The following is a 14,759-nucleotide window of genomic DNA, read 5'->3' on the forward strand; positions in this document are numbered from 1 at the left end:
GAACTATATTATAACACACTATAGTACTAGATTAAAGCACACTATAGAACTATATTATAACACACTATAGTACTATATTTTAGAACACTATAGTACCATACTCTAACACCCGATAGTACTATTTTATAACACACTATAATACTAGATTATAACACACTATGGTACTATATTATAACACACTACAGTACTATATTATAACGCACTATAGTACTAGATTATAACACACTATAGTACTATATTATAACACACTATAGTACTAGATTATAACACACTATACTACTATATTATAACACACTATAGTTATAATCATGGTCATGGTTGTTATAATCATAGTCGTGGTTGTTATGATCATGGTCGTGGTTGTTATAATCATGGTCGTGGTTGTTATAATCATGGTCATGGTTGTTATAATCATAGTCGTGGTTGTTATGATCATGGTCGTGGTTGTTATAATCATAGTCGTGGTTGTTATGATCATGGTCGTGGTTGTTATGATCATGGTCGTGGTTGTTATAATCATAGTCGTGGTTGTTATGATCATGGTCGTGGTTGTTATAATCATAGTCGTGGTTGTTATGATCATGGTCGTGGTTGTTATGATCATGGTCGTGGTTGTTATAATCATAGTCGTGGTTGTTATGATCATGGTGTGGTTGTTATAATCATAGTCGTGGTTGTTATGATCATGGTCGTGGTTATGATCATGGTCGTGGTTGTTATGATCCTTGGTCGTGGTTGTTATAATCCTGGTCGTCGTTGTTATAATCATAGTCGTGGTTGTTATAATCATGGTCGTGGTTGTTATATTCATGGTGGTGCTTGTTATAATCATAGTCGAGGTTGTTATAATCGTGGTCGTGGTTGTTATAATCATGGTCGTGGTTGTTATAATCATTGCCGTGGTTGTTATATTCATGGTCGTGGTTGTTATAATCATGGTCGTGGTTTTTATAATCATACTAGTGGTTGTTATAATCATGGTCGAGGTTGTTATGAAGTCATGGTCGTGGTTATTTGTAGTCATGGTCGTAGTTTGTTATAATCATAGTCGTGGTTGTTACTTGATCATGGTGAGGTGGTTGTTATGATTATGGTCGTGGTTGTTATAATCATAGTCGTGGTTGTTATGATCATGGTCGTGGTTGTTATAATCATAGTCGTGTTGTTATGATCCTTGAACGTCATTAATTTGTTATGATCATGGTGGTGGTTGTTATAATCATAGTCGTGGTTGTTATGAACATGGTCGTGGTTGTTATGATCATGGTCGTGGTTGTTATAATCATAGTCGTGGTTGTTATGATCATGGTCGTGGTTGTTATAATCATAGTCGTGGTTGTTATGATCATGGTCGTGGTTGTTATAATCATAGTCGTGGTTGTTATAATCATGGTCATGGTTGTTATAATCATGGTTGTTATAATCATAGTCGTGGTTGTTATAGTCAGTCGTGGTCATGGTGGTTGTTATAATCATAGTCGTGGTTGTTATGATCATGTGGTTGTTATAATCATATATAGTTATAATCATGGTGGTAGTTGTTATAATCATGGTGGTGGTTGTTATAATCATAGTCGTGGTTGTTATAATCATAGTCGTGGTTGTTATGATCATGGTCGTGGTTGTTATAATCATAGTCGTGGTTGTTATAATCATGGTCATGGTTGTTATAATCATGGTCATGGTTGTTATAATCATAGTCGTGGTTCTTATGATCATGGTCGTGGTTGTTATAATCATGGTCGTGGTTGTTATAATCATGGTCATGGTTGTTATAATCATAGTCGTGGTTGTTATGATCATGGTCGTGGTTGTTATAATCATAGTCGTGGTTGTTATGATCATGGTCGTGGTTGTTATGATCATGGTGGTGGTTGTTATAATCATAGTCGTGGTTGTTATGATCATGGTGGTGGTTGTTATAATCATAGTCGTGGTTGTTATGATCATGGTCGTGGTTGTTATAATCATAGTCGTGGTTGTTATGATCATGGTGGTGGTTGTTATAATCATGGTCGTGGTTGTTATAATCATGGTCGTGGTCGTGATACTTACAGTATCTAATATACTATAAGAAGGAATAGAATAAAGGTTAGAATAATTAGTTAAAGAAATATTCGCCATAAGGAGAGGTTAAAAAAACATATATTATGAATCACCGATGATCATTCCGAGATAAATTATATTTTGAAGAGATGTGACCTTGATTCTAGTTAGATTAGTCACCATCTGCTTAAGTCATCACCTGTGTTAAGTCATCATAGTCATCATGTACATTAGTCAGTTTTAGGCCCATCTCACATGACTGACCGACAATCGATGTTCTTTCCGCACGAGGGTGTTAGTTTTCAATGCGTCTTATTATTTACGCTGGCGGATGTAAGACCAGCTACCCTCACTGACGCAGCTATGGTCAATTTGGTGTTATTCTTGTTTATAAATGCCTTCTAATCTGTCTCAAGTCTATCCGTCCTGTCTATTGCCATCCCAACTGTCTGTTCGTCTGCGTGGTCTTTGACTGTCAGCCCGTCTGTACTCTTGTGTCGTCAAATCTGTCTGTCTTATCCGTTGTCGGCGTGTGTCTGCCTGTTTGTCTAATGTGAACCAGTCAGTCAGCTGTCTGTCTGTCATGTTAGTTGCCATATTGTCTATTTGTGCATGTATGAATCTGTCTATTTTTGTCAACCTCCTGTCTGTTTCACTGTCTATATTCACCCTGTGTCTATTGTAGTCATCTTCTCCATGCATTCCTGTTATTATCTTTTTATCTCTTCTCCTTTTCTATGTACAGTCAGCCACAGGAATAAGTACACACTGTAGCCTCATAAGGTCTGAAAATGCTCTGGTAAAGTTGAAACTGCACATCCAGACGCATGACGAAACTCAGCTCCCCACCTGTTATCTCTAACTATTGTCTGTTTCCCTTTCTTCATTCTTCTATTTACTCATCTTCCTTCCTTTACTATTCCAAACAACATTAAAAAAAAGTAGGCTAAGAGAAAAAGTGGGGGGAGGAGGAGGGAGCCGTATGATAACTGCAATCGTCCCGCCGGCTGACAGCATAAAGCGACATCTGTTGCCAGTGTAAATAAAATCGTTAATTAATGCGTTCCTAAAGAAACCATCGACATGGGACCAGGTTTGTTACACTTTACGAATTTTTTGCGATTTTTCCACCAAGTTTGATGAAAAACGATTGTGCCGTTTCGGCTGCCCAGAACAGACACACACACACACACACAAACAGACAGACAGACAGACAGACACACGGCTAGTCCTATAGTATATTAGGTTATAACACACAAGAGTACTATATTATAACACACTATAGTGCTAGATTATAACACACTATAGTACTATATTATAACACACTATAGTACTAGATTATAACACAGTATGGTACTAGATTATAACAAACTATAGTACTAGATTATCTAATATACTATAGGACTAGCCGTATGTCTGTGTGTCTGTTCTGGGCAGCCGAAACAGCACAATAGTTTTTCATCAAACTAGGTGGAAAAATCGCAAAAAATTCGTAGTGGAACAAACCTGGTCTCATGTCGATGGTTTCTTTAGGAAGGCATTAATTAACCATTTTATTTACGCTGGAAAACGATGTAGCTGTACGCTGTCAGCCGGACGGCGGTTGCGCGCTAGCCAAGCACGAGCGTTTGAACTTTCACGCCTCAGTAAACTGTACCACCGGACTCGCCACCGGGCACGAATGGCCCACGATCACTTGTAACACACTATAGTACTATATTATAACACACTAGAGTACTGTATTATAACACACTATAGTACTATATTATAACACACTATAGTACTAGATTATAACACACTATAGTACTAGATTATAACGCACTATAGTACTATATTATAACACACTATAGTACTATTTTATAACACACTATAGTACTAGATTATAAGAAAAATCTCTTTGCAATATCTCACTTACTAAATGTCTTATTATATATCGTATAATGACTACGGTAAGTCCACACTTGACAACCTCTGCCTCACACTGGGGTCAAAGATCATCAAACTGACCTTAAAATGGTGACCTCAGTATTCACATAGAGCCTGGGAGCCGTTGTGTCATATATATAGAGCCTGGGAGCCTTAGTAACATATACATCGAGTCTGGGAGCCTTAGTGACATATACATAGAGTCTGGGAGCCTCAGTGACATATACATGGAGCCTCGGAGCCTTAGTGACAGATACATAGAACCCGGGAGCCCTGGAGCTTGGTAGTCTGGGTGTCCTGGAGCCCTATAATCTTGTAGTCCTGTAGTCTGGGAGTCCTGTAGTCTGGGAACCCTATAATCTGGGAGCCCTGAAGCCTGGAAGTCTGAGAGTCCTGGAGCCCTGCGGCCTGGGAGTCTGGAGCCCTGTAGTCTGGAAGTTCTGGAGCCTGTGATTCCTGGAGCCCTGTAGCCTGTTTGTCTTGGAGCCCTGTAGTTTGGGAGTCCTGGAGCTTTGTAATTTGGGAGTCCTGGAGCTTTGTAGTTTGGGAGTCCTGGAGCTTTGTAGTCTGGAGATCCTTGAGCCTGGGAGTCCTGTAGTCTGGGAGTCCTAGAGCCTGCGATTCCTGGAGCCCTGTAGTCTGGAAGTTCTGGAGCCTGTGATTCCTGGAGCCCTGTAGTCTGGGGAGTCCTGGAGCCTGTGATTCCTGGAGCCCTGTAGTCTGGAAGTTCTGGAGCCTGTGATTCCTGGAGCCCTGTAGTCTGGGAGTCCTGGATCCTTGTAGTCTGGGGTCCTTGAGCCTGGGGTCCTGGAGCCTGGGAGTCCTGGAGCCTGGGAGTCCTGGAGCCCTGTATCTGCCTGAGTCTAGAGTCCTGGAGCCTGGAGTCCTGGAGCCTGGAAGTCCTGGAGCCTGTAGTCTGGGAGCCCTGTGATCTAAGAGTCCTGGAGCCTAGGAGTCCTGGGGTCCTGAGAGTCCTGGAGATCTAAGGTCCTGGAGCCTGGGAGTCCTGGTCCTGGAGCCCTGTAGTCTGGGGGCCTAGGGTCCTGGAGCCTGGGAGTCCTGGAGCCTGGGAGTCCTGGAGACCTATAGTCTGGGAGCCCTGTAGTCTGAAAGTCCTGGAGCCTGGGAGTCCTGGAACCTGGGAGTCCTGGAGCCCTGTAGTCTGAGAGCCCTCTGGTCTGGGAATCCTGGAGCCTGGGAGTCCTGGAGCTTTGTAGTCTGGGAGTCCTGTAGTCTGGAAGTCCTTTAGTCTGGGAGCCCTGTAGTTCTGGAGTCTAGGATTCCTGGAGCCCTGTAGTCTGGGAGTTCTGGAGTCTAGGATTCCTGAAGTCCTGTCGTCTTAGATTCCTAGGAGCCCTGTAGTCTGGGATTCCTGGAGTCTATGATTCCTGGAGTCCTGTAGTCTGGGAGTCCTGGAATCTAGGATTCCTGGAGTCTAGGATTCCTGGAGTCCTGTAGTCTGGGAATCCTGGTGCTTAAAATTCCTGGAGTCCTGTAGTCTGAGAGTCCTGGGGCCCTGGAGTCTTCTCAGTGTTGTACATGTGTACCTGACAGTGTTGTACATGTGTACCTGACAGTGTTGTACATGTGTACCTGACAGTGTTGTACATGTGTACCTGACAGTGTTGTACATGTGTACCTGACAGTGTTGTACATGTGTATCTGGCAGTGTTGTACACGTGTACATGACAGTGGTGTACAGTCAACTACTAAAGTCTGTTCACCTCTCTCCCTGAACCAAAAACCCCTAGTTTCAGACTCATGAATCTGAAGGATTTATGGATAGAATAAAGTATCAGTCTACTGCTTCGGGTTCACGAGTTTGAAACTCGGGGTTCGTGGTTCAGCGAGACGGACTTCAGTGGTTGACTGTACACCTTACCGGGAGTTGATCTATGACTCATAACATGACGTTCACGTCTCCTCGACACACTACAAGAACACTTCACCTGAGAGTAAGGTAAGGTGGAGCAGCCAGGAAGGACATGGTGGTACTGGTGAATGAGTGAAGGAAGTCATTGCCTTATTTCCTCATCTTTAAAATAGCTTTTTGGTGGCTCGGCCGATATTGTGTGGCGTCAAGTGTGTGTTGTGTGGTGGTCGTCTGATTCTCTTGTGGTGTAACAATACTAAGTTACAAGTGTATTCCCAGAGAGACACATTTAAACAAAAAGTCTGTTTAGATTAATAATGATGTCTCTTATATGGGTGATGTGTAGGTGGTAACTTTACATCGAGTTGGCCTAAGTTGCTGCTGCGAGACGATTCTTCATTACTTCATTGTTTATATTTGTTGAACCAGATAAAGCCGCTTAATCTGTGCTCTATAGTCTATTTGCTGAGCGCCAGTTAAAATATATTATTTGTCTAATTACTTAAGGAAAAACACCTAGAAGTTGTCTGTTCTTCAAAATAATTTTCTCTGAAAATTTCCCATCTGCAGATGTGTATTGATGTTAATTATTCAGGCAAAAATTAGATATATTTCGTAAAAATATGGCAACAATAATTGTGAATATAATATGGTCGTACATCCGCCATCGCAGCGTAAAGCATGAGCTATGAACCAGTAGTAACAGTACCTTCGTGTCAGTTGGTAACTCTCATAAACAGGTGGAGGAGGTGGTCTGCTTCCCTGCCCCCGTCACCCACTGCCTCCTCAACCCCAACAGGCACTCTACCCTCTTCGCTTCTAAAGACACCGTCCATCACTACCACCAATACTAACTGTAAGTACAATCTATTTATAAGTATTGAAGTAAGGGATCAAGCAGGCTCTTTAAGTGTTTAGGCGTCCTGGGGCCACACAAACACACACACACACATTACATATGTAACAGCCGAGGGAACATGGATCACTCATAATTGCTGTCTATATCTCATTGTTCCTGCTAAAACTTCTTCCTTTTACGATTTATCCCATATTATATTAACATGTTTATGCCAGTAAGTGCAAACAAAATGTGTGTATTTAAGTGTAAACAAGTGTTTGTAGTTCCTTGAGTGTAAGCAAGTAATAAATAAATAATAATAAAAATTTACGGTTTATTGAAAAAGTTCCGCAGCCCGAAGGCTGAAAATATACATTGGACATAAATGACTTATTACATACATTGGTGGTTTAACAAAAGCCTTCATTAGAGAAAGGTAAAGGAACATACAGTGAACATACAGATTAATGTAGGATTGTACGTGTTCAACAGCAAACACGTAGTGTAGTAACTCCCTCCCAGATGGTGTTAGGAGGGACCTCACGTGATGTAGTGGTTCCCTCAGATGGTGTTATGAGGGACCTCACGTGGTGTAGTAATTCCCTCACAGATGGTGTTATGAGGGACCTCACGTGGTGTAGTAATTCCCTCACAGATGGTGTTATGGGGGGGCCTCACGTGGTGTAGTAACTCCCTCACAGATGGTGTTATGAGGGGCATCACGTGGTGTGCGAATTCCCTCACAGATGTATGGAACCTCTCATGTGATGTAATAATTCCCTCACAGATGGTGTTATTTGAGTGAGGTGTGGTCCCAGGCCTTCCTATCGTAGATGGTTTAACACATCGCTGGTTGTTGTTGGGTCTCAGTGGGCAGTTATCACTGGGTACCTGGGATCTCACTGTGTGCAGTTATCTTGTTGATATTCAGGTGGGGAGGAGGGGTTCAGGGGAAGGAGTTGGTATGGGCCAACTTAACAGTTGACCTGGCTGCTCCCAGAAGAGCGCCAGGTACGTCTTGACCCTTCGGTGGTCAAGGATGTAGTGTGTGTAGTTCCTTGATTGTAAACAAGCGTGTGTAGTTCCTTGAGTGTAAACAAGCGTGTGTAGTTCCTTGAGTGTAAACAAGTGTGTGTAGTTCCTTGAGTGTAAACAAGCGTGTGTAGTTCCTTGAGTGTAAACAAGCGTGTGTAGTTCCTTGAGTGTAAACAAGTGTGTGTAGTTCATGAGTGTAAACAAGCGTGTGTAGTTCCTTGAGTGTAAACAAGTGTGTGAAGTTCCTTGAGTGTAAACAAGCGTGTGTAGTTCTTGAGTGTAAACAAGTGTGTGATTCCTTGAGTGTAAACAAGTGTGTGTAGTTCCTTCCAGTGTAAACAAGTGTGTAGTTCTTGAGTGTAAACAAGCGTGTGTAGTTCCTTGAGTGTAAACAAGTGTGTGTAGTTCCTTGAGTGTAAACAAGTGTGTGTAGTTCCTTGAGTGTAAACAAGTGTGTGTAGTTCCTTGAGTGTAAACAAGTGTGTGTAGTTCCTTCAGTGTAAACAAGTGTGTGTAGTTCCTTGAGTGTAAACAAACTGGAAAAAATATGATGGTGGTAGTTGTGGTTGGTGATATGGTGGTGGTAGTTGTGGTTGGTGACATGATGGTGGTAGTTGTGGTTGGTGACATGATGGTGGTAGTTGTGGTTGGTGACATGATGGTGGTAGTTGTGGTAGGTGACATGATGGTGGTAGTTGTGGTAGGTGACATGATGGTGGTAGTTGTGGTTCGTGGTGGTGGTGGTGGTTGTGGTGGTGTCGGTAGTGGTGGTAATGGTAGTAGTGGTGTTCATGGTAGTAGTGGTGGTTATGGTAGTAGTGGTGGTGATATTAGTAGTGGTGGTGATGGTAGTAGTGGTGGTGATGGTGGTAGTAGTGGTGGTGATGGTAGTAGTGGTGGTGATGGTGGTAGTGGTGGTGATGGTAGTAGTGGTGGTGATGGTGGTGGGGTGGTAGTAGTGGTGGTGATGGTGGTAATAGTGGTGGTGGTGGTATAGTGGTGGTGATGGTAGAATTGGTGATGTGGTAGTGGTGGTAGTAGTGGTGGTGATGGTAGTAGTGGTGGTGATGGTAGTAGTGGATTGGTGATGGTAGTAGTGGTGGTGATGGTGGTAGTAGTGGTGATGGTAGTAGTGGTGGTGATGGTAGTAGTGGTGGTGATGGTGGTAGCGGTGTTAATGGTAGTAATAGTGGTGATGGTGGTAGTGGTGGTAGTAGTGGTGGTGATGGTAGTAGTGGTGGTGATGGTAGTAAGGTGGTGATGGTGGTAGCGGTGGTAATGGTAGTAGTGGTGGTGATGGTGGTAGTGGCAGTGAAGTTGCATTGATGTTAGTAGTAGTGGTGTTGATGGTAGTGGTGGTGGTGATGGTAGTAGCGGTGGTGATGCTGGTAATGTTGAGTGATGGTAGTAGTGGTGGTGATGGTAGTAGTGGTGTTGATGGTAGTAGTGGTGGTGATGGTAGTAGTGGTGGTGATGGTAGTGGTGGTGATGGTAATAGTGGTGGTGATGGTGGTAGTGGCGGTGATGGTAGTAGTGGTGGTGATGTGGTAGTGGTGGTGGTAGTGGCTTGAAGTTGCTATTGATGTTAGTAGTAATAAGTGGTGTTGGTAGTAGTGGTGGTGATGGTAGTAGTGGCGGTGATGGTAGTAGTGGTGGTGATGGTAGTAGTGGTGGTGATGGTGGTAGTGGCAGTGAAGTTGCTAATGATGTTAGTAGTAGTGGTGTTGATGGTGGTAGTAGTGGTGGTGATGGTAGTAGCGGTGGTGATGCTAGTAATTGGTGGTGATGGTAGTAGTGGTGGTGATGGTAGTAGTGGTGTTGATGGTGGTAGTGGTGGTGATGGTAGTAGTGGTGGTGATGGTAGTAGTGGTGGTGATGGTAGTAGTGGTGGTGATGGTAGTAGTGGTGGTGATGGTAGTAGTGGTGGTGATGGTAGTAGTGGTGATGGTAGTAGTGGTGGTGATGGTAGTAGTGGTGGTGATGGTAGTAGTGGTGGTGATGGTAGTAGTGGTGGTGATGGTTGGTGGTGGCAGTGAGTTGCTGTGATGTTAGTAGTAGTGGTGGTGTTGGTAGTAGTGGTGGTGATGTGGTAGCGGTGGTGATGGTGGTGTGGTGGTAATGGTGGTAGTGGTGGTGATGGTAGTAGTGGTGTGATGGTAGTAGTGGTGGTGATGGTGGTAGTGGTGGTGATGGTGGTAGTGGCGGTGATGGTAGTAGTGGTGGTGATTGGGGTAGTAGTGGCGGTGATGGTGTAGTGGTAGGTGATGGTAGTAGTGGGGTGATGGTAGTAGTGGTGGTGATGGTAGTAGTGGTGGTGATGGTGGTGAGTGGCAGTGAAGTTGCTATTGATGTTAGTAGTAGTGGTGGTGTTGGTGGTATGTGGTGGTGATGGTGGTAGCGGTGGTAATGGTAGTGGTGGTGGTGATGGTAGTAGTGGTGGTGATGGTGGTAGTGGTGGTGATGGTGGTAGTGGCGGTGATGGTGGTAGTGGGGTGATGGGAGTAGTGGTGGTGATGTGGTAGTAGTGGTGGTGATGGTAGAGTGGTGGTGATGGTAGTAGTGGTGGTGATGGTGGTAGTGGCAGTGAAGTTGCTATTGATGTTAGTAGTAGTGGTGGTGTTGGTAGTAGTGGTGGTGATGGTGGTAGCGGTGGTGATGGTGGTAGCGGTGGTAATGGTAGTAGTGGTGGTGATGGTAGTAGTGGTGTTGATGGTAGTAGTGGTGGTGATGGTAGTAGTGGTGGTGATGGTAGCAGTGGTGGTGATGGTAGTAGTGGTGGTGATGGTAGTAGTGGCGGTGATGGTGTAGTGGTGGTGATGGTAGTAGTGGCGGTGATGGTGGTAGTGGTGGTGATGGTAGTAGTGGTGATGGTAGTAGTGGTGGTGATGGTGGTAGTGGTGGTGATGGTGGTAGTGGCAATGAAGTTGCTATTGATGTTAGTAGTAGTAGTGGTGGTGTTCGTAGTAGTGGTGGTGATGGTGGTAGCGGTGGTAATGGTAGTAGTGGTGGTGATGGTAGTAGTGGTGGTGATGGTAGTAGTGGTGGTGATGGTAGTAGTGGTGGTGATGGTAGTAGTGCGGTGATGGTAGTAGTGGCGGTGATGGTAGTAGTGGGGGTGATGGTAGTGAGTGTGAGTGATGGTAGTAGTGGTGGTGATTGTAGTAGTGGTGGTGATGGTAGTAGTGGTGGTGATGGTGAGTAGTGGCGGTGATGGTAGTAGTGGGTGGTGATGGTAGTGGTGATGGTGGTAGTGGCAGTGGTTGCTATTGATGTTAGTGGTAGTGGTGTTGATGGTAGTAGTGGTGGTGATGGTAGTAGTGGTGGTGATGCTAGTAGTGGTGGTGATGGTGGTAGCTGTGGTGATGGTGTAGTGGTGTTGATGGTAGTAGTGGTGGTGATGGTAGTAGTGGTGGTGATGGTAGTAGTGGTGGTGATGGTAGTAGTGGTGGTGATGGTAGTAGTGGTGGTGGTGATGGTAGTAGTGGTGGTGATGGTAGTAGTGGTGGTGATGGTAGTAGTGGTGGTGATGGTAGTAGTGGTGTGATGGTAGTAGTGGTGATGTGGTAGTAGTGGTGGTGATGGTAGTAGTGGTGGTGATGGTGGTGATGGTAGTAGTGGTGGTGATGGTAGTAGTGGTGGTGATGCTAGTGGTGGTGGTGATGGTGGTAGCTGTGGTGATGGTAGTAGTGGTGTTGATGGTAGTAGTGGTGGTGATGGTAGTAGTGGTGGTGATGGTGGTAGTGGTGGTGATGGTAGTAGTGGTGGTGATGTGGTAGTGGTGGTGATGGTAGTAGTGGTGGTGATGGTAGTAGTGGTGGTGATGGTGGTAGTGGTGGTGATGGTAGTAGTGGCGGTGATGGTAGTAGTGGTGATGGTGTAGTGGTGGTGATGGTGGTAGTGGTGGTGATGGTAGTAAGTGGCGGTGATGGTAGTAGTGGTGGCGATGGTAGTAGTGGTGGTGATGGTGGTAGTGTGAGGTGAAGTTGCTATTGATGTTAGTAGTGGTGGTGATGGTAGTAGCGGTGGTGATGCTAGTAGTGGTGGTGATGGTAGTAGTGGTGGTGATGGTAGTAGTGGTGTTGATGGTAGTAGTGGTGGTGATGGTGGTAGTGGCGGTGATGGTAGTAGTGGTGGCGATGGTGGTGGTGGTGATGGTGGTAGTGGCAGTGAAGTTGCTATTGATGTTAGTAGTAGTGGTGTTGATGGTAGTAGTGGTGGTGATGGTAGTAGCGGTGGTGATCTCAGTAGTGGTGGTGATGGTAGTAGTGGTGGTGATGTGTGTAGTGGTGTTGATGGTAGTAGGTGGTGGTGATGGTAGTAGTGGTGGTGTTGGCAGTAGTGGTGGTGATGGTGGTGGCGGTGTATGGTAGCGGTGGTAATGGTAGTAGTGGTGGTGATGGTAGTAGTGGTGGTGATGGTGGTAGTGGTGGTGATGGTAGTGGTGATGGTAGTAGTGGTGGTGATGGTAGTAGTGGCGGTGATGGTAGTAGTGGTGGTGATGGTAGTAGTGGTGGTGATGGTAGTAGTGGTGGTGATGGTGGTAGTGGCATTGAAGTTGCTATTGATGTTGGTAGTAGTGGTGGTGTTGGTGGCGGCGGCGACGATGGTGGTAGTGGGGGTAATGATGGTGGTAGTGGTGATGATGGTGGTAGTAGTGGTGATAAGAACATAAGAAAATAAGAAGTCTGCAATAGGCCGGTTGGCCTGTGCATGGCAGCTCCTGTCGAGAGTTACTACCACTCTCTATCATCCATGAATCTATCTAGCCTCCTTTTGAAACTTTCCAGAGTTCCCGCACTTACTACAAAGTTACTAAGCTTTTCACTCGTCCACCACCCTATTTATGAACCAGTTTCTTCCTATCTCCCTCCTAAACCTAAACTTATCCAACTTGAATCCGTTGCTCAGGTCCTATCCTGTTTGGATATTATAAGAACTTTATCTATATCCCTTTATTGATTCCTTTCACCCACTTAAATACTTCTATCATATCTCCCGCACTCTTCGTCTTTCTAGGAATGCAAATTAAGTTTCTTTAACCTATCCTGATATGGAAGGTTTCTAAGTCCCGGAATCATTTTTGTCATTCTTCATGCACCGACTCTAGTGAATTTATATCCATTCTATAATAAGGGCACCAGAACTGAACCGCATAATCGAGGTGCGGCCTGACTAGCGCAAGATATAGTTGCAATAAGACCTCTGCACTCTTGTTACTTACACTTCTAGATCGTAGTAGTGGTGGTGATGGTGCTAGTGCTAGTGGTGATGGTGGTGATAGTGGTGGTGATGTTGGTAGTGATGTCGATGGGGGTGGTGATGGTGGTAGTGGTGATGGTAATGGTGGTAGTGGCGGTGATAGTGATTGTGGTGGTGATGGTTGTGATGGTGGTTGTGATGTTAGTGGTAGTGGTGGTGATGGTGGTTGTGGTGGTGATGAGGGTTGTGATGGTGGTTTTGGTGGTGATGATGGTTGTGTTGGTGGTTGTGGTGATGGTGGTAGTGGTGGTGATGGTGGTAGTGGTGGTGATGTTACATATTTCAATGTTTGTCAAGTGATAAACATTACGTAGTGTTTACAAGTTGAAACTCTTGCCTGTTGTAGTTGTGGCAGGCAGCTTGTAGACAACTGTTCCCTGTTGTAGCAGGCAGCTTGTAGACAACTGTTCCCTGTTGTGGCAGGCAGCTTGTAGACAACTGTTCCCTGTTGTAGCACGCAGCTTGTAGACAACTGTTCCCTGTTGTAGCAGGCAGCTTGTAGACAACTGTTCCCTGTTGTGGCAGGCAGCTTGTAGACAACTGTTCCCTGTTGTGGCAGGAAGCTTGTAGACAACTGTTCCTGTTGTGGCAGGCAGCTTGTAGACAACTGTTCCCTGTTATGGTGGCAGCTTGTAGACAACTGTTCCCGGTTGTGGTTGTGGCAGGCAGCTTGTAGACAACTGTTCCCTGTTGTGGTTGTGGCAGGCAGCTTGTAGACAACTGTTCCCTGTTGTGGCAGACAGCTTGTAGACAACTGTTCCCTGTTGTGGCAGGCAGCTTGTAGACAACTGTTCCCTGTTGTGAGAGGCAGCTTGTAGACAACTGTTCCCTGTTGTGGTTGTGGCAGGCAGCTTGTAGACAACTGTCACCTGTTGTGGCCAGGCAGCTTTGTAGACAATTGTTACCTGTTGTGGTTGTGGCAGGCAGCTTGTAGACAACTGTCACCTGTTGTGGCAGACAGCTTGTAGACAACTGTTACCTGTTGTGGCAGGCAGCTTGTAGACAATTGTTACCTGTTGTGGTTGTGGCAGGCAGCTTGTAGACAACTGTCACCTGTTGTAGCCAGACAGCTTGTAGACAACTGTCACCTGTTGTGTGGGCAGCTTGTAGACAATTGTTACATGTTGTGGTTGTGGCAGGCGCTTGTAGACAATTGTTACCTGTTGTGGCAGGCAGCTTGTAGACAACTGTTACCTGTTGTGATTGTGGCAGGCAGCTTGTAGACAATTGTTACCTGTTGTGGCAGGCAACTTGTAGACATCTGTTCCCTGTTGTGGTTGTGACAGGCAGCTTGTAGACAACTGTTACCTGTTGTGGTTGTGGCAGGCAACTTGTAGACATCTGTTCCCTGTTGTGGTTGTGACAGGCAGCTTGTAGACATCTGTTCCCTGTTGTGGTTGTGACAGGCAGCTTGTAGACAACTGTCACCTGTTGTGGTTGTGGCAGGTAGCTTGTAGACATCTGTTCCTGGTGGTTGTGGCAGGTAGCTTGTAGACAACTGTTACCTGTTGTGGTTGTGGCAGGTAGCTTGTAGACATCTGTTCCCTGTTGTGGTTGTGGCAGGTAGCTTGTAGACAACTGTTACCTGTTGTGACAGGCAGCTTGTAGACAAATATCGAATTTTCAGGATCAATGGTTAAACCATCGTCCTTGGAAAGTTAAACCATTAAATTGTTAAACTGTCGTCGTCCTCGTAGTGTTAAACCATCGTCCTCGTAGTCTTAAACCATCGTCCTTGGAAAGTTAAACCATTAAATTATCGTCGTCCTCGTAGCGTTAAAC

At 45.1% G+C, this 14,759-nt stretch overlaps 1 protein-coding gene across 1 annotated transcript; it reads right to left on the reverse strand.

Annotated features, from left to right (window-relative positions):
* Window positions 1–4,215: 4,215 nt before the first annotated feature.
* On the reverse strand, window positions 4,216–14,438 carry LOC121856367. Its single transcript, XM_042351895.1, has 4 exons — window positions 14,286–14,438; window positions 13,315–13,922; window positions 5,056–5,303; window positions 4,216–4,913 (listed from the first exon to the last, which is right to left on the reverse strand). Exons 1-4 carry the CDS (start codon window positions 14,436–14,438, stop codon window positions 4,216–4,218), a joined length of 1,707 nt encoding a protein of 568 aa, XP_042207829.1.
* Between the last annotated feature and the right edge of the window lie 321 nt (window positions 14,439–14,759).

The sequence above is a fragment of the Homarus americanus genome, unplaced genomic scaffold (assembly GCF_018991925.1).
Source record: "Homarus americanus isolate GMGI-L3 unplaced genomic scaffold, GMGI_Hamer_2.0 scaffold1024, whole genome shotgun sequence".
NCBI lineage: Eukaryota > Metazoa > Arthropoda > Malacostraca > Decapoda > Nephropidae > Homarus > Homarus americanus.